The sequence below is a fragment of the Drosophila willistoni genome (genome assembly GCF_018902025.1).
Source record: "Drosophila willistoni isolate 14030-0811.24 chromosome 2R unlocalized genomic scaffold, UCI_dwil_1.1 Seg167, whole genome shotgun sequence".
NCBI lineage: Eukaryota > Metazoa > Arthropoda > Insecta > Diptera > Drosophilidae > Drosophila > Drosophila willistoni.
The window spans coordinates 7,395,981-7,420,553 of NW_025814050.1; the positions used below are offsets into that span (position 1 = coordinate 7,395,981).

At 36.5% G+C, this 24,573-nt stretch overlaps 1 protein-coding gene and 1 long non-coding RNA gene across 3 annotated transcripts; one reads left to right on the forward strand and one right to left on the reverse strand.

Moving 5' to 3' along the window:
- Nucleotides 1-3,174: 3,174 nt before the first annotated feature.
- On the reverse strand, nucleotides 3,175-22,599 carry LOC6644016 (G1/S-specific cyclin-E). 2 transcript variants are annotated; one of them, XM_047010582.1, is made up of 6 exons: nucleotides 22,522-22,599; nucleotides 15,914-16,051; nucleotides 12,348-12,759; nucleotides 3,984-5,347; nucleotides 3,683-3,908; nucleotides 3,175-3,589 (listed from the first exon to the last, which is right to left on the reverse strand). In XM_047010582.1, exons 2-6 carry the CDS (start codon nucleotides 15,931-15,933, stop codon nucleotides 3,353-3,355), a joined length of 2,259 nt encoding a protein of 752 aa, XP_046866538.1. In that variant the 5' UTR covers nucleotides 15,934-16,051; nucleotides 22,522-22,599; the 3' UTR covers nucleotides 3,175-3,352. The 2 variants fall into 2 exon arrangements, with proteins under 2 accessions (XP_046866538.1, XP_046866539.1); XM_047010583.1 differs by lacking the exons at nucleotides 12,348-12,759; nucleotides 15,914-16,051; nucleotides 22,522-22,599 and adding an exon at nucleotides 5,516-6,036.
- Nucleotides 10,018-11,861, forward strand: LOC124460186. The gene is made up of 3 exons (XR_006954125.1): nucleotides 10,018-10,340; nucleotides 10,412-10,500; nucleotides 10,579-11,861. It is a non-coding gene; the product is annotated as an uncharacterized LOC124460186 (long non-coding RNA).
- Nucleotides 22,600-24,573: the final 1,974 nt, after the last annotated feature.

Sequence of the window (24,573 nt, forward strand, 5' to 3'; positions counted from 1 at the left end):
AAAACCCAAAAGGATCTCAAGTAAGGCCAGCAAGAAACCATTGCAAGGCCAATACCATAAAAGAAAGAGTGGGAGAGTGAGCAAAAGAAGAGGAAACGAAGAATGCACTCCAAGAAGTGCAGAAGCATCAATTAACCACGAAGGCAAAGACAAAGGAGCAACAAGATGTTGGCAAGGACACTCGAGAAAGCCAACAAAAAAAAACCTCAAAATAGATAATAAAGATGGCCCGAAGTAAAGTTCTAGTACAAACCAAAAAACTTGGTTATATTTATATACATTGTGTACTACACACACACATATACATATATATACATAGAGTCCATGTGGGTGAAGGGCTTATGGGACTCTCAAGCGGCTGTGGCTTGGCGGGGTTGAGGAAGCGGTTTAGGGGCCACGTTGGTCAAGCCTTGAGATTTTACGCAGCTGCGTAAGCTGCGTGGCTCTGCCACACGATAAACCGTTATTATGTGCTACCTATATGTACTAGCTACTGTTTGTGTGTGCGTTTGCATCTGTATATTTGTCTGTGTGTGTGTGAGCGTGCGTAGTAGTAAATAGTAAAAATGGCATAGCATACTTTTTTGGGCGCGCAAACCAAATACTGCACACAAACGACACGCAAGGACTTTTAACTATATTTAGACAGGTTATAACCACCTACAAGTTCATTTATACCCGATTTGAATGAATTTATGGGCATTCGTTTTTTTTTAGAATTATTGTTTTTTTGTGTTGTTCTTTTTTTTACATTGTGCAATCAACTTTGAATTTAAACAAGAGAAAGGTCTACCGCACTCTCTCACATAATCATATTCCCATACTCACTACTTTCAGTGTGTCTTTCGTCTTTCTCTCTTTCTCTTACTTGATGTTCTTGCGCGCCAAATTCGCCAACAAACAATATTCCCTATGGTGTAGAAGGATTTCGGGTGGTAATGGTGCGTTTGGCAATAGGCAAAACAGAGGTCCTTCCTCTATGTGCAGCGGAGCGCAGCGTAGGTCCAAAAGAAGGAAGAAAAAAAAATAGATTTTTGCCGACACACGCTTTCGAGAAGGATATTTTTACTACGCGATTTTTCGAAATTGCGAAATGTTATCGTCGTTAGACGGAGGACACGCCAACACGCCAGAGCACACCGACGCCACCGACGACGCGAAAAGGGAGAGAAACGATTTATATGGCTGCGCGGCAATGTCGTCTTCGTCTCTTCGGCTTTTTGGCGCTCACCAAATACACATACATACGTGTACGTACATATTACTTATATACACTTATATATATATGTATAAATTTTTTTTCCAACGTTTAGGTTTGATTTTTTAAAATCTATATATATACTTTCTTTTATTTTGCTTTTTTTTATTTAATTCTATTTAGTTTTATATAACTTTATAGCCTGGCACAAATCGGCCCAGCCCACTTCTTTTAATACACTTTTTGATTTTGGAAAACAATTTGCAAAGCTTTTTGTTTGATGGTTTCTTTTATTTTTCTTTTGGTATCAATTCTATTTTTTTTTCTTTCTTTCATTTGCTTTCTTGTTGAGGCGTCGCTTTTTGCTTTTGGTTTATTTCTAATATTGGATGGACCGCGATTTTAACCTTGTGTAGAAGCATCCACACTCGCCAGGTTCTCGCACCGAACTAAATTTAAAGCTTCAATTTCGAAAATACTCAAATCTTTAGCGGGGGTGGATTTTCTGATATGTGCTCCAAGCCAAATCATCAAGCTTGCCAGATAGCCCAAACGAAAGTTAACCCAACGCCCGTCTGTTAACTCTGTGCGGCGCCCCCTCGTTTATCGATAGTTATCGAATTTGAAAAATAAAAAAAAAGAACTATTTGAGTTTGGCAGTTTTTTTGTTGTTTTTGTTTGCTTTTTATATACAAAAATATATTAATATATTTAGATATATTTGATTTATTTATAGGGTTGCTTGAATTCAACTTAGGTGTAATCATAGTAATAAGCGCTTGTGAAATTGTTTTAAAATCAATATTTTTCCATAATTATATGTATTGCTTTTAAAATCTATCAAATAAAATATATAAATACACTTAGGATTGTGTTTGTTTCTTGTTTTCTTTTTCCTTTTCTTTTTTTTTTTTTGTTGTTTTTTGTTTGTGCTTTGTGTTTTCATGTCAGCCTTAATCAATATGAACACTTAATGTTTAATTAAAATCTAAAGTTATATGAATAATTTTTACTAGTATTTTGTTTTGCTTGTTTTGTTTCTGATGGATATATAGAGATAGAAATTTTACACTTATATAATAATATATTATATGCGTTTCATTTTTAGTTAGTCGTAAATAACGATTATATGTTTTTTTTTTTTTAGATTCTTTTCTTTTTTTTCTTTTTTTTTTGTTTTAGAATATATATAATATGTACAGTTATATTTGCTTAGCAAATTATGGCAAAATTAGTCTAGATTAAAACTTAATCGATTAACATCATAATTTCCTTCTTTTTACTTTTATGCTTGTTATTTGTTGTTTTTTCTTTGTTTTTATTTATTTTTTGTTTCTTGTTTTGTTTTTTTTTTCTAATTCATTGCCATTAAATATTTTTGTCCTCTTTTGATTCAGCTGTGACCAATTTAGTCGGGTTTTTGTCTTGTGGATTTTGTTGGGTTAGTTTGGGAATTCATGATGAATGAACATGCAAAGCGTGGGATGTTTTAGTCAGCATTTCCCTCAACTTACACATTGTAATTTTAGTTGATTAGTCAAGTGATTTTGTTTGCATTTCGTTATGATTGTTAGTAAATGTTAATCATCTCAAATTATGAATGACTGAATGAATGTTTGAATAAATGAACAAAGTGATCGTTCATCATAATCATCTAAGCTGAGCCTGAGTCTACAAAATAAATACCTTTCTATCCAGCTTTTAGCTGGCCTTCATCTATCATATTTTGTTTCACTTATTTTACATTCCTTTTTTTTTTTTTGTTTCTTTAACTTTTTGCATTCTTCAGTAAATTAAACTATAAAAATTAATCCAGTTTTGCCTTGCTTATCCTTATAGTGTTTACATTTAAAAATTATATTCTCTGTTTTGCATTATTTTGTTATTTTTTTGTTGTTTTGTTTTTAGTTTTTTTGTAATTGATATTTTTTATATATATATAGATAAATAGACGAAAAAAAATAAAGAAAAATAAATTTTCAAAAGAAAAAATTAACTTATTTTTTAAGAAACTAATTAACTTTTCACAAAAATAATTTATATGTATATATATATAGAAGAAACACTTAAACTTTAAAAACTGTTTGGGCGGGGAGAAAGTGACAACAATGACGACGACAACGACGACGACGACAATATGGTGGAAGCTATTGCTCAGTTTCCACTGCCAGTCAGGGCAACATTCTCGCGATTTGCCACGCGATTTGAACTGCTGCTGTTGCTTGGCCCAGTCACCAATTCACCATCCTCATCGCCCAGATATTCATCTGGCTTGTGACTAGAGGCGGGCGGCGTTAGCAAATTATCAGGAGCGCGCAGCGCCGTGGCAGGTGAGGCCTGAGTACGAGCTCGAATGGCATGCAATGCATCCTGAGCCATAAGTAATTCGTCCTAAAAGAAATAATAATAAAGATATTTGTGAGTTTAGAAACGGAAACAGAGACAGGGAACAGAAATATTTCAGCCGATTCGTTTGATACTTACATACATATCCATGGTGGTCGTATGCGTTTGAATGATATGAGAATCATCGGTGACTATATTGGGGCACACATGGGCCAAGCTAAACTTATTGCTCACTTGTTCGTTCTGCTCATTTAGCTGGAGGAAGGGGGCCTTTTTCGATATCACCCTAAAGAAGGGCTCCATCCAGAGGGCACAAGGTTGTATCACCTGCCAATCGAGACCAGAACAACGCAAAGCAGTTTCCCTGCAAGAAAAGGAAGAGAATTATTGGTTAGTAAATTGCCTTTTTTTTCATATTTCTCTTTCGTGTGACACTTACCGATTGAATGTATGACTAATAGCTGCCGCAGCCAGGACTGAATATGGATAATTTGCCATACCCACATCGAGAGTGCATAGATCCAATAGCTGCGAGGTCTGCACAAATTCATAGCCCGAGAATTGTGGATAAATGAAGGCATCATCAGAGGAAATTCCTGCTGCTACGCCCCCATCATTTGCAGCCTGCTTGCCAATCTGTGAGAAGGATGCCGGTGTACGATTGTTCACATTCAATTGCATATAGACACCGAGCCATCCGGTGACTGTAATGGGACTTATCTCCCAATCTAGAGCCTGCAGCAGGTACTTCTCGTACTCCAGAATATCCTTCTCGGTGCAGGCCCCATCAGTGACATAGGCAAATTCACCAATTTTCGGCGGATAAATCTCTTCAACTTTGGCGGCCACAAACAAACAGGTAATGCCTATCAGCTGGAGATGCGTCTTCTGGACTTTTCTGGCCTTGTGCAGATAACGATCCAGATAGTCTACAGCCAAGTAGAATGTTTCCCGATGTAGTTTGTACACTTCGCAGACTTCAATCAACCAGTCAAGTAGAATGGCTCGCATACGTGGCTGCAGGCCCGGATGTGGCTCCAACATGGTAATGCTTCGCAGATGAGAGTCCTGTTCATCCCGCTGGCACATTAGCTTCCATACATCAGCTGCATTGGCCCACGAAAGAGCGGGCAATGGACATTGCCGAACTGTAGTCTCTTGGGCGGGTGACATGCATTGATTAAATGACACATAATCCTCAAGCTTCACAGTTTTCACTTCGGGTATAGAGGTTCTATTTTGCCGATTGTATGACAAATAAGCATCCATAGTCTTAACATTGGGAACAGTTGACGACGAACTGCTGCCCTGTGGTTGCTGCTGCTGAGGAGCCGGCGTACGTTCATCATTACTTGAGACTGGCGACACTGTTGACGAGTGGATCTCCTCATCGTCATCGTCTTCTTCCTCATCGAGAGAGTAATCCTCGCAACTATCGTCCAGCACATCATCCTCTTCATCCTCATCATGTTCATGCTCATCGGACTCAGCAGCTAATGTGCTGCTACTGCTGGTCACTTGATCTTTAGCATAGCGAACTACAACAGGCGATAACTTTGAGCCACCACGATCTGGACTTGGCGGACTGTCTGGACTGTCGGGCAAGGGACTGTGCGAAGATTCGGGTAATTCCTCAGCTGGTGAACTGCGTATACTAAGCAATTCTTGGGTATTTTGGGCATCGGCAGACACCACAGGCGATGTGTACACCGATGAGGCCACCGATGAGAGATTGCTCTGATCGCTGCCATAGAGACGTTGTTGACGCTTGGCCGATGGTGGCTCGAAACCGAGTTCGGGATCCTAAAATGACAAAAATAAAAAAAAAAACAATTTAGATTTTCAATCGATTTTTATTTACCCTAATAAAACTGTTTTATTATTTATTATCGTTAACTAAGTTTAATGTTCATTTAGTAATTATAATTAATCAATGTTAACGACCGTTTTTAAAATGAAATATAAATTTACCATTTCAATGAATTTGCGCTTCTGTTCCAACTTCATAATAACATGAACAAACAAATTAAAACAGAATAGTCCGAAAATTGAATAGAGACCAAGTCAATAATTGGATCAATAGATCACTAGAGAAAGGATCTTTAAGTTGGTCGTTCACACGGTTAGTGGAAAACGTGTTTCGAATTAATTGCCAGCCGGATGAGTTTTAATGAAAGATGAGCAAAAATTTATGTGGGCACGCCTGTCAGAATGAATGGTATAATCCTTGCCAAGGACCTTTATATTCTTTTGCACACACCCGCACAATAGACAAAAGATCGAGTACAAAAACCGAAGGAGAGAGAGCGGTTCGTCGGGGGGTTTAAAGGGATATATAACAATAACACTTTGGTTTCGTATCGTGAGAAATTGAGACTTGAGAGGGAGCAAGAGATAACTTTGTATTGCACTAAATAATAATTAATAATTTAAGCAGCAGTCTTTGGTTAATTAATTTAGTTTGCCGATGTAATATTTGTTTTTTAATTCTTTGGTATAAGTTAGAAATGTTTTTGTTTTATTTGCAAAAATTATTTGGCACTTAAAACATTTTCGATGATAATTTTTGTTGATCTTGTCGAAAATCCGGTTCTTAAATTAGTTTTTTGCACTCAGTTTCAACTTTTTGCTACTTCTTCTTTCATTTTACTTCTTGTTTATTATATTTTGTTTCTTTTTTGGTTTTTTGTTTTAGCGCTGTTTGTGTTGTGTACCAAACGCGTTGACTTGCGCTGTGCAACTGAGCTCGACGCCCGTCGTTCCAGATCGCCGATCCCCGATCGTTGTCGTTATCCTGCTCAACGAATGCAACGACGAATCGATTTTTAGGGGTTGAAAATGCCGTTGCATCGGCATTTCTTAAAAATACAGAAAACAGGATCGAATTGTGTTAACTATCTCCCTCTATTGCTGGTTGTTTCACCATCTCTCTCTCTCTCTCTCTACGGAGTTTAAGGGTAGGTTCTGGGCCCGTTTCTTAAGACCATTTTTGCATTGCAGCATTTTTCGCCTTCTGGGTGTTTATCAGCCAAACAACAAATCCCTTAGACAACGACCAAGACGGTCCGACCGACGGCTGCGCCTGATCCTTTTTACAATTATTTTTGTCAACATTTTTTTTCCCCCTCCCAGGTAGACAGGAAAAATCACTACCTACAATTCTCTGTCCTTCTCTGTCCAATGCATTTCTTAACTACTTTTGCTAGGTATTATCGCCTTTTGGCTCGAGGCAAGCTGCATGGTCCAAGTCTAAGATCTTAGGAGCTCGAGGTTTTTCTACTGGCTTTGGACAATAAATTATCTTAGGGCAGACATCGAAGAGACTCAACAACAACAACAAAAACCGAGGAATGACTCATTTCGCTGTCAATAACCTAGAGAAACTTCTTAAGAAATCAAAGTATCCAATCCCATGGACATTCTCTACCTCACACATCATAAAAGCTTTACTGGCTCATTAAAGATTTTTCACATAATTTGTACAAAGAAAATGGGGGAAAAATTTTATGATATTTATGTGACATTTTTAATTGTTTGAGTAGGTTTGCCTTCCAAAGCACAAAGAAACGACGACACACACCCCAGAGGAAAGGTAAAGAAAAGCAAAGGGAAGATGACAATTTTCGCCATGACAGGAAGGTCCAGTCAATCTTAGATGCATGACAAATTTAATTTCTTATTCTTTTTCGACCCAAACTGCATGCAGCCAGTCAGTCAACCCTCCACACACAAATTCTACTCCCTCTTTTTTCTTGGTCTGTCTTCTATAAAAGATTCTACTGATTTAGGTAATATATATACAGACAGACAGACAGACAGACACAGCCAAAGAAAGGAGAAGTAGAATGGCAATTGCAACATGGACACATGTCAAGCAAATGTAATTAAAATCAAAGCGTGCAATGGCATAAGAAATAGTAGTCAACTCAAAGCAGAACATATTGTCCAACTCTTACTAACTGACATCTGCCGTTTTGGTCAAGCATGAAACAAAAATTGGAAAATTTTCATGATTTTTATGACATGATCCGATGATCATTGCAAAGATGTAAGAAAATTTGTTCAACTGTAAAGTGAGTAAAGGTTTTCTCGTGGTGTTGTTGTTGTTCTAAATAAGATTTGGATCAGACCCCAGGAAATATTAAGAGAAGGGTTGCAGAGCTTAACAAGGGTTAAACACTATGGTAATCGGTGTGTGCCCTTTCTCATAGGCGACAGCAGCTGCTGCTGCTGCTCATGATCTTTAGACATTAGTTAAGAGGAAAAGTTTCCTTTCCATTGCATTTTTCATATTCAATTGAAAGCAACCCACTAGGACACCCAAAACATAAACTCGAAATGTCACTGGGAAGTCCATTTTCAATATGAAGATGAAGATTATGTTGGGTGTGTTGGTCCAAAACAGAGCAGATGATGCAATGCCACACAATACAATATGACAAGGACCAAGAAGCCAGCCAGCCAGCCAGGCTGCCATTCAGTCAAATATAAGGGAACAATTGTCGTAGTCCTTCCTTTTGTGTGTTGGCATTTTGTCCCCTTACCATTACTTAAGAAGAAAAAATTCCCCCTACTACGGCGCTTATGTATGTGTCGTAATCTCACCGTCAGCCGTCTCGATTCGACTGTCGGCCGATCGTCGTCGTTTGGTTGTTGTAAAAACTGAAACACCTTTTGCTTTTAGTCGACCTATCGACGCGACGCAACGTAAGCGTGGGTCCAGGTGTAACTCTTGTTGTATACACATATATATATAAAGTAATATGCATTGTTGTTTCTTTTCTTTTCTATTCATTTCTGCTATATGTCTTCGAGTTTCCCCACATTCGTTTCTTTTGATAAAATTTAATTTAGTTTTCTTTTGGGTTATTAACAATTTCTCTATCTCTCTCTCTCTCTCTCTCTAATTCAGTTTTACTTCTTCTTGGAAAATGTTTCAACAGTTTTCATTGATGATCTTTTTAAAGTTAGCTCAACTCGTTTGATCTCCCACAGGATATGTAACTTCATCTCATGCTCTCTTTTTATAACAAATGATATGTAAACATGCCGCACACATCACATACTCACTCGCACAATCCCAAAGGACAATAACAAATACTCATATTTCTTGCCATGATATCCTCAAAACTGACCTCTGGTCAGTTACACATTCATTTCACACAAAAGGGGTTAAAGTTTTATTCGCGGTTGTCCGCGTCATCTTCTTACATGACAAATATTTTTATGTTGCCTCACTTTGAGAAAACTTCATTAGGGAAATTATGTATGTCCGAGAAGTGGAGTTTGGGTGGAGTGGCATGTAATTAATCATGCAATTGGTTAGATCCATGACCAAACGAATTTAGGCATAACCTTGTTGTGGTGGGCTTTCGAAAGAGATTTCGAAATGTGTGAAAACCCAAGGGAGGTGGGCAAAAGTGGACAAAGGATGAAACCGATAAAAATTGTATGCAAAATCCGCAAAGAAAAAAAACAATTAATGAACTAGAAAAGAAATGAAGGCTCTCAAAGATATTCGAAGGAAATCAAACTATTAATTATAATCCGCGGTGCTTAACGATATTATTTATATATTTTTGATAGTTTTTGATGACCATTGCATTAATGGTTTAACTTTGATAACTTTACAAAAAAAAACTATTTTCAATATACATATGTACATATGAAATAATCAGGAGCTAGGCATTAACGACTGTAGAGACTGAGACTAACGTTAAATATTGCTGTTCAATAGTCTATTTATTTTTTATTGAGGATATTGCTTTAAGCTTTGTTTTGTATTTAGTTGCAATTCTCAACAAGTTTTAGCATTAAATTAATGGTGTAATCATTCTAGACGAATTCAATAGATAGAGAACAGAAGAGACGACTAACATTGACCAATGTGTTCCGAATATATGTCAGTATAGATCGTTCTTAGAAGTATCCGTAATTTCTTCGAATGATATTATTTTTTCTATATAAAGAGAATTGTAATAAATTATAAACTACAAATACATTCTTTATCTCATTACATTGATAAAAATTTACGAAAACGGTCTAAATTTATATAAAATTGTATTAAAATATGAGATAGAACGATGCTCTATTAAAAGTCTAAGAAAGAAGTCTGCATTTTGATTAGGGTATAATCAACAATAATCAAACATTTTAAGACAATGTAAAACAAAAACTCTATGAAAAGTATGGAAAAGAAAGGAAAACAAAACTATATTATAAACTAAAGCCCCTTAAAAACCCCTTATAACTGTAGAATATTGTATCTTGTAATCTTACATCTCAAGATTTTTGATAAGTGCAACAAAAGTTGTCCAACGACAACGTTAACTAAGCTGAAAGCTAATTTGATTCTCATATATCTATCAAAACAGATATCTTTTCATTTTGATGATCTTGTTGCCTTCATTTGTTTATCACTGTCAGTTAAATCAAATCGCCTTTTCTAACGAAAAAAAACTTCAAATTACAAATCATTTTTCCCCTTTTTTCTCATTTTTCATATTCTGCAATCTATTCCTAGTTGGGATATGCCTGGGAAGCAAGAATTTTGAAACAAAAACCAGAAAAATCAAGTTTCCACAATGCTTTGTGAGATGCTTGACAGAAATCAAGCCTTGCACTTGATTGCAACAAACAAGGATACCCACAGCGAGCAGGCAGACAGGCACAAAGGATAACCTTTAGCCCTCTTTGGGAGGAAAAAGTTTCCACTGATTTCATGCTTACACGAAACTAAAGAAAAGAAATGTACAGAGGATAACAGAAAAAGGGTTTACATTACACTGACAAATTGGTAAAATAATACCATAATTTTTATCCTTTTTTAACGTGAAGGAGCAAAACAAATATTGTATAATATTACAGAGAAAGAGAAGCGAAGACGAAAAGGATCCCAGAAACAGATGCCTTCCGAATGGATGATTTGCATAAAAGTTTAACGGAAATCTAATGAGGTAGCAGAACATTTGCATATCCAGCAATGGGTCGTCCATTTTTTATAGTTTCTTCTTTCTTTCTTTTATGCCACATAGCGCAAATGTCGTCTCGATGAATATTTAATTAGAGAGTGTGTTTGAGCAGGAAGAAAAATGGAAAAACTTTTTGCTTAGCGATCCTTGAAAAGGATAAGGCGTCAGTCCATCCGCCTAAAGAACAACCCCTCCAGACGATCCGATCCTGTTGTGGTTAGCTGGCTGTCCCGATGCGACCCATCCTAGTCGTCTTCTAGTCGTGTTGATCTAGTTTCTTCTTCAGGCACGCAACGCGTTTACCACATTGCAATGTTCCCTCCTCTATAACTATCACAATTTCAAATTTCCACATTTGGGTCTTAACGGACATTTACCTTGACTTTTTGAGCAAGTAACTACATACTGAAGGGAAACCCACCCCTGGCGGGAGACGACGACGACGTCGACAACGCCGACGGTTCGATCGACTACTCAAGGTGTGCGCTTAAGCGCAACATCGTCGTCGTCCCCTTTTATTATTTATTTTTTTGAGTCCTGTGCCGCATATGCTCAACATATTGGCAAAGAACCCTGGAATTCTTGAGGAGAATGGGTGGACAGAGGAGGGGGGCAAATATTGTGTTTTTTTTTATAAAAATGACATTTGTTTTGCAAGGGAACTCACTCTCTCTACTGGCTGAAAAAGCATTTGCAAAAACAACCCAGACTCGGTAAAAAAAAAAACATGAGAAAAAGAAAAAAAACAACAACCAACATTTCTGCAAGTTCATTGCACAAAGTTCCTGAAAATCTTTTGCACCAATACAGCTGCTTCTGCTTGTCTGGATCTCAATTCTCATTCTCTTCCTTTCTATTGCTTTCTGCTTCTCTGTAGGAGAGAGAACAAAACTAAAAACAGAAGTCCATTGTGTTCTTGACTTTGATTGCAGCTACTTGAGAAAAAGGACCTTCCCGCTGATGCTGCTGCTGTTGCAGCCAGCCAGCCACTGGTGATTCTTCTATTGCTAAATGAGCCTTTTCTTTGGCATTAAGTAGCATTTATATTTTCGGGCTCATCTTTGCTCATTGTTTGCACCAAAGATCACACGTTCCTCTCGTCCTCTACGTGACTAACGGCTTATTTGGTTAGAGCTCAACCCAGGCAAGATAAAAGAAAGATCTCCGAATGGCTATCAAGTCAAATATTCACTTCAATATCAATTATTTGTACGCTCAAAAGAACAAAGTCTAACTAAACCAAATAGATGGGTTGATAAGTGATCTTTGAAAAATATTTCATATATGAATATGAGAATTCAATGAGCCTTCTACTTTGATTGTATATCCTTCTTTAATCAAAATTGTCCATCAAAAATTAATTTTTTCTATTGAATTCTATATTTTTTATATGTGACTTGAAGTATAAAGGAATGTAATTTATATCCTTATCCATTGAATTATATTTTCTACTTACAAATTGTTGTTCAAAGATATTGAATATAGTTTTAATTTTTCAATAAATTAATTTAAAAGATAAATTAATAGCTTTCTTAGATAATCTAAAAGAATTTCTCGAATTGAAACTAAAGGAAACTCTTTAAAATATAAAAAGCCAAATAAATATATAAACTCATCTCTCTAAAGAAATCATGATAAAACAAAAAAAAAAACAGAAGATCGCTTGGGTCATTAGCCAGCGATATTGCCATTTCCTGATAAGATTTTACACAAAAATGCAACTGAACAACAACTGAGACTGGGTATCAGCGAGGTCAAACTTCAGCTGATAATGCAACTTCATTCATAAAACTTATCGACAATAAAAAAACTAAACACTATTTTAGACTTACCTTAGTATCATCATTTGAATCGGTAGTTAGTCGCCGTTTACGTTTATTGGAGGTACATAAAGCAGAAGACGATGTTGCTACATTTTGATTATCACAAGAACACATGTCCGTAGAGGAGGAGTAGGAGGAGGAGGAGAAATTTGAAGAAGAGGCGGGTATAGAGGCTGTAGTGGAGGTGGATATGGAGGTAGAAGAAATGCAGTTTCCAAGCTGCTTCTGTATTGCTGATGCAGTTGTTGGTTGATAGACGATAGAATCAATTGTTGATGATGTTGTTGTTGCTGTTGTGTTGCTAGTGATAATGATGCTGCTGCTGCTGGCGACGACGACAATGTTGCTGCTGCTTATTGCGGGGGTGACTACGACTGCGGTTCCATTCGATGGCTTTCTGCTGCTGCTGGTAGTTGAGACACTGTAAGAGATAATGGCAAACATTAGAAACAGTGGTAACACTTCATATAGATGATAGCATATATTTTCTTTTTAATTTTAACTGCTATATCAATTATTCAGTCTAAGAATCGCAGCAGAAAAATATTTTATTTGAATTTAGAGTCAAAAACTTAATGATTTTTAAACAGAATGTGATTTAAAGCTTCTGGTGAGGAATAAATCTCAAGGATTTAAATCCTTTATCTTGAAATGCCTTCTTAAATTTTGGCAGGAAAAATTTGTAATTGTAGTAAAACAAATACTTTATTTTATTTGTAATTTTTAAGCGTTTTACATACAAATTTTCTATGTCCTTAACGTGAAAATTAACCCTTTGTCTTCTATTCGTTACAACTTTCTTTCTCTTATGAAAATTTTCAGCTATTCTAGTCCCAGTGTGAATCGTTTGTGGGGATCGATCGATCCGAGTGAAATGTATTTTTGGCAAAATATGAAAGTAATTCAATATGCGTCGCCTTCGTTGTTCCAAAGCGAAATTACATAGGGGCGCGTACACATATTGAGGAAAAGATACAAAAAGAGAATATTGTACATACATAAATTCATTGAATTTTGACACGGATTGAGATTAGGTTCGCAAGGAAAATGGTAGGGGGGGCATCGTGTGTAGCGCCCAAAAACGGATACATTAATATTTAACATCCGGGAAATTGAAATCAAGATGAAAATCGTAACTCAAGAGGAATCGAAAGGCTTTCCCCTCGAATGAAATTAAGCAATTTTGGCAAATTTGCATGCACATTATGCATAATGCAAGAGGCTGGCAGGCAAGTAAAGGAAATTACCCTCCTTTTGAGATCCCAGACAGATGTTTTGTATCTCATCTCAAGTGAAGGAAGGATAAGAAGAAAATATAACTGCACTTCAGGTAATTCGTTGCGCGAATTTTTCTGTTGTTGTCGTTTTTTTTCGCAAACTCCTGTTTTTTCTTTTTTTTATTTAACCCCTAGAAGAGAAGAGCGGCAGGAGTAGGAGAGGAGACCAACGACACTATAACAAAAGGTGCCAGGGGGTTCATTAAAGGAATCTTATAAAAAAGGGCTGCTGCACATAAATTCAAATGCTTAAGCCATTTTTCTTTGGCCAAAGGATTGGGATCGGCATCAGCATCGAGTTGTGTGTGTGTCTTGATCCTTGTCAAGGTTAATGCTGCAGTTCGGTCGCTGCTTTATCGATCCCGTTTAATGGTTTAATGAACAAGAAAAAGTAATCACGTAGTAAATTACGAGGAAATGAAATCGCTTAAAAATGAGTTATGGAGAAAGGTGAAGAAGAAGATGAAATTAATGGAGAATACGTGCACACACACACACAAACACACAATCAAGCTGAGGGAAGGTCAAATGAAATTTGTCAATTCTTGGTGAAAGTTTTTTCCTTTCTTACACCCGAGCCCTTTGCGGCGTGGAAAAATCTTGTTCAGGATTTGTATTTCTTATATTTTTAGGCTTGGGTGTGAAAAAGGGTCCTGGCTAGGATCTTTATATTGAGGAAATTCCAACGATATCATATGCATATTAAGTAAAAACGTGCTTGAACCGACAATATAACCAGATAATCTTGATAATTTCACAATAATCCAAAATCATTTTTCAATATTTAGGCCAAAAACTTTAATGGGGAGTCAGTTAAATCATTTCTCAGATAAAAACTTTCTTTTAGAAATTTTTTTTCGAACAAAATTCTAAGCTTTTTCTCTTATGATTTTTAACTTTTTGAAGCATTTTATATAAACTTTTTCTTTCGTTCAATATTTCCATCTAAAAAAATTGTTCACCTTATAAGTATGCAACGATTTTTTAAACATAACCTCAAAAATTTATTGAAACTATCTACAATTTAAAAATGCATTCTTTTGATAAATTCCGTTACAGTTTCGGGTTAGATATTTTTGCAACACATACCAATAATTATGTCGCACACATGTTGACTACAAAATATGTTCCATAAAATGGACTATCAACTAAGTGATCGAAATGATGATCACAGTAAAGATCACACAGAGGGAGACAGAGAGGGTGGGACTAGCGCGCACATGACAAGCCAAATGACTGGGCAATTATACAATTATGGTCAAGCTAGGGCAGGGACAATATTAAACTCAATTAATTTTTACGACAGGACATGACTTTAACTAAAAAAGCCACAAAAAGTGCGCTATGACAACATTATCAAACGGGGGAAAAAAAACGCAACCACCCAACATTGAGGGGGAAGGACGACCATGTTCATCACATTGATGATGATGATGATGAAATTGTTGGTTATGCCTGGCCAGAGGCTAGTTTCTGGTGGTTGTCGGTGGCGTTTCTAAAACACTTTCCAACTTCAATGACATTTTCGCGCGCAATTATATCCTAATCACACGCAGACCCCAAAAAAAAGAGTGGAAACCTAAACAGAAAAGGTCCTTGCGGGTGTAGAGGAATGCCAGTGCGACACTTGGTTATCATTGTCGGTCAGAGTACATTTTAACACCTACAACCATCTGTTTTTTTGTTTCGTTTTCATTTTGTGTCCTGTCCTTACTGAACTTGACAGTGAAAATTCATTTTTTAGATTATCTCACTTTGGCTTGACTCCTGCTGCGGGTTATTCAGGCATAACCATGCCATCACTTTATAATTATAAGAATGCTGCTGCCATTAGATAAACATCATTTTCGGAAACCGAAAGAAGGAAAGAATTAAAACAAGCCAAATGTGCTACTACTACTTCAACTACCAGGATAGTTTTAACCGACAAAAACAAAACTCAAAAAAAAAGGAAGTCGCCACAGGAAGTCAGTTAAAGAATTAGACAGTTTTGTCAAGTTTTCTAAATTCTATGAGGGGTGTTAATTGGCTGGTCGCTCGGTTCGTTGATCGCAACGCGCAAAGAAAGTCTCCTAGAGAATTATGCAGGTTGTGAGAAAATTGTCAAAGAAGTTGTGAAAGTGAAGCAAAGATGTCGATTTTCTTATGTATAAATATCTTTGCCTATCTCTAACTCCAAAACTTAGCTTTATATCTTTAATTAAAACAGGTATTTTTTAATTAATAAGATTTATTTACAATTATAACTTTATTTCGCATAAAACTTACAATGATCTTGTATTTGATTTTAGAACTTACCTCTTGCCATATAAATCCATAATTATACGGCCTCGACAAGCCGTTTGAAATTGGAAAGTGATTATTAATTGAAAATATATTCAAATGCTGCTGCTTCTTACAGCGAATCTTGAAAATTAGCAATGCATAAAAAAGAAACTGAAAATAAAGAAAGAATTATAATTATAAAAATATATTCAAAAAATTATTCATTTAGATTAGGATTTTCTTTCGATTTAACTTAAAATATTAATGAAAAAAACTCTTCGGACTTTTACTAGATTTCTAAAATTGTTACAACTAGAAAATTATTAACCATTTAAAGGGTATGAAGACTTCTTGAATATGGCTTAAAAGTAATCATCTATTCCTAGACATTTTATTTGAAATATCGCACTCTAATAAACATAATTTAACATCCTATGTATTAACATATCGTGAAAGTAAGGTTCAAAATCCAAAATATGTTTTTGAATGAGTTTTTCGCTGGCAGAAGTAGTTGCCCCCTACCAGCTTCATACTCAAGGACATCACATGTTACATGTCCTGCATGATATTTTACAATTGACTATTATCAGAGGTTAGTTTTTCGTATATCTCTAAAAAGGGACCCACATAAAAACAACATACAAACACAACATATGACCAAAAGAAGAGAGAGAGAGAGACGAGAAGTCGTCTTGAACACAGCATGTGGTCGAGGAGTTTTCCCAAAGAAACCCAAAACAAATTTGTTTACGTGAGTTTTTCGTTTAGAGAAAAACCCTCTACAAAATTTTAGCAAATGGTCAAAAGTAAATATTTTTCCAATGGTGTAAAAATAGACTTAAGAAATATATTCAAATTACAAAGATGAAATATCCAGGGGAATATATGGGATAGAGGGAAAACTAGGTATACAGGTGGTAGGATAAGTCCAGCAAGATGGACCATCATTTATTTAATTTATGAGAATTTCCACGAGTCTTGATGGCAAAGGTGCCCCCTCTTCCTTCTGGTTTCCTGTGTCAGGTGTTTCGGCGCATGCGCAACGTCAATTTCTAGTGGTTTTTACAGCGCTTAATTATTTCTGTCTTTCATCTAAATGTTGTGGCACCTGTTGTATGTTGTATCTCTGGCTAGAGATCCTTCTGCTGCAACTGCGGGCAGGTGAATGCCACCACCACTACCACCAAAGCCATTATGTCAGTCAGCAGCTGTTGATAGTAGTAGAAAAACTTGCTCCCCCCTTCTACTTCAGTTCACTTCGCTTGTCTAAAGGATTTTTATATTGTGTAACTTCAATTGACTTCCCCTCGTTTTCTTTTGCTAATTGTTGTCCCGCTGCTGGCCTCTGTTTTTTTTGGTATCCTGTTTTCTTTTCGGTTTCCTTTATTTCCTTCCCGTTTTTCTATTTATTTCCTACCGTGTTCATGTGTGACATATGGGCCTGGCGTTATATTTGCCACGATTTATGGCAATCTTGGGCATGTCCTGCCATTCACATCGACACCTTTTTCGCTTTCCCACCCTTCTGGGCTCTATGGCTTTTTTAGTTAACGACTTTCTTTTCATTTTCTTCACTACATTTCTGTGTTGTTTTTCCATTTCTTTGCCTTTTTTCCTAAACACAATATTTTTAATTCTTTTTCACACTAATTGCGGATATGCCTTCTAATTAATTACGTTCCTTTCTTCTATTCATTGAATTTTTACTTCCTTTTTACTTTGAGTTTGCAACCCTCCAGTTTTCTTTAGTGTTTTTTGGCTATTTAAAAAGTTAGTTACATAAGAAACTATGAATCGAAGCATAGAAACAATTATTCTCAAAAAAAAAAACCATTGAATTGTATATAGACTTAAATAGTTAAAAAAAAAAGATCAGCAACATTTCGCATGCTCTATAGAATTTTTATTAATCAAAAGTTGAAAGTTCACTAAACTATATGAATGAAGATTAAAAACGGAATTGATAAGAAAAATAGAAAGCAAACAAAAATTCAATGTACATATATAAAAAAAATAGTCATTTTCATAATCTTTTCAATTTATTTGTAGGTTTATATATTTAGATTTCAGGTAAGGTAGATCAGTGATAGAGACACTGACCACTTTAATTTTCAATATTAATAACTCGAACTAACATTAATAAATGACTAACTAATTGCAAGGACTTCCCACACACACACTGGTGACACTGTGGTGGTTTAATGAAGATTAAGCGAAGTTACTAAGAATTCTGCTGCTGCAGCGACAGGTAAACAAATATGTATATGAATAATTTCGAGAGTATAGAGAAAGATGAAAGGCGCTGACGATAAAGATAGAAGACGAAGAGGAAGAAGACGACTAACTCTCTTCTAACCATTCCCACAAGCCTAATTAGAGAATGGATGAGTAAATTTGTTTACCTGAAAACAAAAAACCCAAGGTCAACACGGATTTAACTGGAATTGTTGTGAGAGGAGAAAAAAGGAGGAAGCACAAGGAAAAAAATGTATATACATATATATATCTTATATTCCTGCTCACATCTATATTGTATGTATGTATATTTACTTTTCCCATTTCACACACAAGGAAATAGAAAAACACAATGGCAATGTATGTATGTAGTATGTATATATAGTGTCTATATAAGGAACAGAAGAGGAAACGACTGCAAAACCAACAACTGAATGCAACTTGAGGCAAGACGAAATTAAAGAGGAATGCGCAAAAATGTGCAAAACGTAAGAGAGCGAGCAAACAGGTCTCAGGGTCTTGAGGCATCCCGAGGTCTTCTTCTCTCTCTCTCTCTCTTTTTCTCTCTATACCCATGTCTCAAAGTCTCATATCGTCGTGTAGTCGCAATTTTCGTTTCGTTTGTGCGTCCTTTTTCGGTTTGAAGTTGCATTTTGGGCTGCACATTGCCACATTGAGATACATTCCTAAGATACTCGAGATAAATGCATATGTATCTTGGCTTTGGCCTGTGTCTGGAGTCTCTTCTGCTCCGTCTGCAATTAGTTGGAACTCCAAGTGGGCAAAAAGAAAAAGGAAGAGAGAAGAAGGAGGAGTAGGAAAACAAAAAAAAAAGTATAATAAAACAGGAAAGTCGATCGCTATGATGTTCCTCTCCGCTAGTGTGTATTATGTATCTCAAGAGGAGTCGTCTTCGTCGTCGTCGTGGTCTTCTTCGTCTTGGTCTTGATCGTAGTCGTGTGAAAGTAAGACCAGCAAATCAAAGTTCGTTCTTGAATGGACGACAGCCGTTCCAGTTCCAAGAATTGCCGGCCTTGAAGTAGCCGTTAGGACCATTCAACGACGCCGACGACGACGACGATGCGCTCAATTGATTATTTAGTTTATATTTAGCAGCGATTTCCAAAAGGGATTGACCCCCCTACTCCTACTACTACTCAAGTGCCTGCGGTGCCACATCCGTATCACTCTGAATGGGATCCTTGACTATCCATTCCTATCCTTTTGTTTGACTAAATGTAGAAACTGTTTATCATTGTTATTTTTCTTCGTTCTAAGGCTTCTCTTCGTGTTTTTAGGTACAATGAGAAATACTTTCCTTCACCACTAATATTTGTAAAACATTCCACACTTAATAATTGAGAAATCTGTATGCACATATTTTTCTGATTTTTTCGTTTTTCCTTCGAAATCATTACCAGAATAAAACAAATTTCAGGTTCAAAAAAAAAAAAAGGGGCAGGTGAAATGTGCTATGTGTAAATATATAAAATATGAGAATTTCATATTTATGATTCGTAATATCCTTTTGATTTCAAGCCGCTCAAGAGAAAGAGAGAGAGAGGACCAAATTTAATGTTTTTTTAAAGTGCAATAAAGAGAGACTCATCAAATACAGTTGTTATCCTTTACAAAAGGATCAAATTTGGAAATTAAATGTTTTTGAAGCTTCGAAATTATTAATATAGAAAGGTATCGAATGCTTATTGAACTGAGCAAAATATATGAGATTCAAGATTTTGTTTTTCTAAAATTTTAAAGTTTTAAGGTCATCAAATATGTTCTGTTATTAGATGGTAGGTGTAAATGTAATACCATCTAATACGATGGTAGATGTAGGGAAAGAAGTCCATGTTAAAAAACAAGTACTGCAAACAGAGTATATAAACTCTCGATCAGCAGATACATTTTTCAATACATATTGCCTATCGCTTCGAAAAACACAATTTTGGGAAAATTAAATTTATAACTTTTGAAACCGCTTTAGAATATAGGTACATACATACATCAATATTCAAGAACGAATATTAAGGAATTCTATTTTATTTTAGAATTAACCTTTGATCAGGCCCTAAACAGTAAATATGGTCTTAGTAATTTCAAAAACATTTTTAAGATTTAAGTATTTCAGGTGAGTTTTTGAAAATGGCTTGACTTAAATATCCTTTGAATGTCTTTTCAGTAAAAACACATGGAAAACAAAGTGCTTTCTTTAAATACATAGTTTAAATAAAACTCCCAACTATATTTGATAAAGGACACAGTTAGATAATGAATTATATGTTGATATATTAGTTAGATAATACAAAAGATAATGCGATAATTTTGAATGTTTTTTAAAATAATTTTTCACTTGAAAACTTTCTTTATGTATAAACAATAGAATCCTGAACTAAATAAAACTTTGCCATAAACTCAAAAAATGAGCATAATTAAAAATAAATTTAAAGATGATCATTTTCTGTATCTGTTAGATACATATCTCAAAAAAAAAAAAATAAAAAACACTTGTATATACTGTGCTCATACACACATGCCAACCTACTCAACCCGCCCCAATCCACCCATTTACTCAGCACACACACTTACACACACACACACACTCACACACCCATTCTTCCTACCTCTAACCCCACCAGCAACCCACTCAACAAGTTTCTATCTAGAAAACAGCAAAATTTATAAAACGCAAAAAACCGAAAGACACAAAAAAAAGCTTTGCAAAAATGCAAAAAAGAAGAAAAAAAAAGCGCGCAAAAGCAAAAACCTAACAAAACAAAAAGTCGAACAACGGCAAACGGCAAAGAAATTGTAGCAGGTAAAACAAAAACAGCAGCAACAACAACAAGAACAAGAGTAATATCAATGAACTCCAGAGCGTACGCGGTATGATCGGCTTAGAAGAGTCGAAGTACATAAAGTTACTACTACCAAAAGATTCGGTTTTTGCGCCACTTTTGACATAATTTAGTTGCCTTTTGTGTGTGCGTGTGTGTGTGTTTGGTTGTTACTCATTTTCTGTTTCTCTGCTTTGTGGTTGTGCTTCGTTTTCGTCAAGTTTTCAGAAAGGTTCTCGAGTTGAACTTTTCCCGCCGCCGCCATCAGTTCAGTTGGCGCTGGCGTTGGCGTAGACGTTGGCGCAGACGCTGTTGGTCGACGTTGAAAAAAAGTTTTTGTTTGTTGTTGCTGTCGACGACTCACGCTGTCGTATGTGAAGGGGAAAACACGAACCGAAAACGTTGACTTCTACGTCAGCAGCGAAGTCGACTCGTTGTTCTGATTGGAATAAAACGGAAGAGCGCATTCCTATGTATTGGTGAGCGCCGGCAATGCCTCTGCCGCAGCTAGCACCGCTGCTCAGTGGGAGCGCATTTCTCTGCTCATATGTGTGTGTGTGTGTGTCATTGGAGGGAATATAAAAATGAGCATGAGGGGAATGGAAAAGAATGGAGAAATATACAACAAAGTGGCGCGAATTAGGCGTTTTGTTGGCGCAGTTTCGTTGCTTTTACCGCCCAAAATCTATGTGGAATGGCGGGAAAAAGTGCAATTCGGGCGGGAGATACGAGATAGAAAGAGAGTGAGAAAGATTAGAAAGTGTTGGCACAAAGATATGGATCACGGCATTACGTTTATGCAAGCAAAATGAGTTTTTTTCTTCAACTCGCAGCCAACTCAATTCTCCTGCCGCCAAAGGAGCACAGGAACTACAGCTGAGAATATCCTTTTCGGGCGATCCTTTTGACAAAACGCATTAGAAACTCTTATTGGAAGCATTTGTTATGCATTTGACCTAAATCTTTAGCATTGCCTACTAGCCTAGTGAGAATGAATTTCCTTATTCATACTCTCTTATCAGAAAATTCCTTTACAATGTGCAAACTGATAGATGCCTAGGAAAAACTAAAAATAGTTCAGTGAACTTTATTTTTTTTTGCCATATTCTTATTCACAGTCAGGTTATAAGTGGAACTGGGGAGGCATCATCCAGTAACTACCACCGGTTTCTGTCAGTTAATCCACCAGTTCATTCAATTGGTCTTATTGGATGGCTTACTATGTATATTCGGCTTCCAATTGGTCATGTTGCATTTGAATTGATACACATGTTGGCACAGTTGAAATCATTTTTTGTTAAATAATTTATAACTTAAATTTTTAGCAAAAAGAAAAAATGCAAAGACACGACGACAACGGGGCCCCACACACTTATACACACACACACACACTCTGTGTGAGAGAGCGAGCGAGAGAGCAGCCCTCAGTCTCTTCTGTCCACACACTTGTCACACGCGTAATAAATTTTTTCGTTCTTCTTTTTAGATTTCATTTCACACACACATGATTTTTGCAGTAAATTTTATATATTGTTTCTTTTTATGGAATTTTAATGTCACAGTTTTTACCTTTAAATTGCAGAAAGATTTACAGGATCATTAGAAGAGAATAATCCATGAAATTCAACATTACAAATTGGTATAAAAAAAAATAATTTTGTACGTGGTGCTGCGCACTTGAAAAAAATTTAATTTTTTTTCTACGTCGTCGTCACGCCGGCAGCAGCAGCAAAGTGATTGGCTCACTGAATTGTTGGTCACCCAAATTGGTGGAACCGGGGCTAAAGCGTCGACAGAGACACACACACACACACACACCTCGATCAGTGGCAGCGAAATGAGAGAGAGAACGCGCCAAAACAAGCTGATCCGAAGCGCCAAAAAAATGCAACAACATAGAGGTTTGTTGTAGTTGTTGGTAGATCAACTGACATTTGAAAGAGCGGGAACGGACAAGAGAGAGAGAGAGAAAGAGAATTCAAGTTGCGAGAGAAGCGATCTGGAGCGCAAAGCAAACTGAGAAAATTAGTGGGAGGGGGGAGATGAAACACTGCTGGTGGCACACACAGATGGAGAAGAAGAATCAGGCCTGGTGGCATTTTATTGAATGGAATTGGAGCCCAGCAGCAGCGGCATAAGCAGAGGTAGCTTCAACATGTTTAACTGACGCCAACGTCAGTGGGGGGAGTTTATTCTGCCAGCACTGGCATTCCAAATTTGTCTGCATTAGTATTTGTGAGACAAAACAGCTGTTCGATGGCGCTTTTAACGGCTTGCGCGCGAAACAGCTGACAGGGTTGTCAGAGAAAGTGCCACCAAGTCATTGCAAAAATTTTTCAAATACCGCAATGTACAGAGAAACTGTTAAAAAGTTAGTGAAATTGATTTAAGCTTTAGAAACATTTAAAAAATCTACCGAACACATTATTTTAAACCACAATTGGTCAACATAAAGACATTTTTCAACATTTTTTCATGTATTTAATTTAAATAGTGTTTAAATTAAAATTTAAATAATTAAACTTAATAAATTTATTGTTTTTGAAGCCATTACACAATTCGAATTTTTTAATATCATATTTGAAATTTTAGTTTGCAAGCAGCTGGCAACTCTAAAGTAAAACCAAACAAACAACGGCCACTTTGTTGTTGTCATCGACAACGATTTCAACGTTTTTGACCTCAACTTTGACACACGATTGCTCAATTATACTGAATGAAACCCATTGCTTAATGGTAACCGTTAGAAAGCTAAAGTATTATAGAATCTGATTTTAAAAAGAAATCAAAAATCGAGTAACTCAATTGCAAGTTATCAATGGCCAAAGTTGCGGTTTTCCCGCGCGCGGGAAGCCGACGTCGCCGATGACAGCTGCGCGCGCAACTTGCTGAGAGAGAGAAAGAGAGTAGCAGCATGACAGCGACGTTGGCAGAGAAGGCGGCGACGGCACATAAGAAAATATGAAAAACGTGAGAAGCGGCGACGTCGGTGACTTTTTTTTTTTCGTAGGAATCAGGAAAAAAAATTATGAAAAGCAACGGCATCTTTAGAAAGAAGGGGGGAAAATTGGTCAAATGGGAATGGATACAAAGATGGGTTTTGGGCAGGCAATGTGGGCGGTGAATTTGGGGGATATAAATTGCACCTGCTGCTTCGTTTTGCCAGGTGGCAGCTTCTAACTTAAAGATCACTCACCTGTTCCGGCTGAAAAGACGTGGACTTGGTTGCATTTATTAAGTGGCCACGCGTTGAGGTTTGATTTGGGGGATTATTGGATGAACAAAAAAAAAAAAGAACTAAGGCAATTTTACACACAAACACACACTCAGAGAGAGAGAGAGGGACAGATAGGGAGCGGGAGCAACAACAATTATTCCGTCAGCCAGCAAGACAAATTCACTTCACTTTTTTCTTTTTTGTGTTTCGATGTGGTTTTTTGTTGCTACTTTTTAACCTCTTTACAAGTCAAGGCCACACTTGGTTTTTGGCTGCTCTTCGACGTGTGCATGCATGGGTTTTATTGTTAAATTTATTTTTTAATCCACAGAAAACCTTTTTTTATTGTTTTTACTTATTTACTGTCGACGACGAGTTAGCTCTTCATCCGACATATCAATTTT

Bases quoted from the DNA above. Each gene is read 5' to 3' on its own strand.
- LOC6644016 (XM_047010582.1), bottom strand. From the start codon at position 15,933: ATGGATTTATATGGCAAGAG. The intron at 5,348-12,347 runs GTAAGTCTAAAA...TTGTCATTTTAG, and splicing joins ATTCAAATGATGATACTAAG to GATCCCGAACTCGGTTTCGA. The intron at 3,590-3,682 runs GTAAGTATCAAA...TATTTCTTTTAG, and splicing joins CGACCACCATGGATATGTAT to GACGAATTACTTATGGCTCA.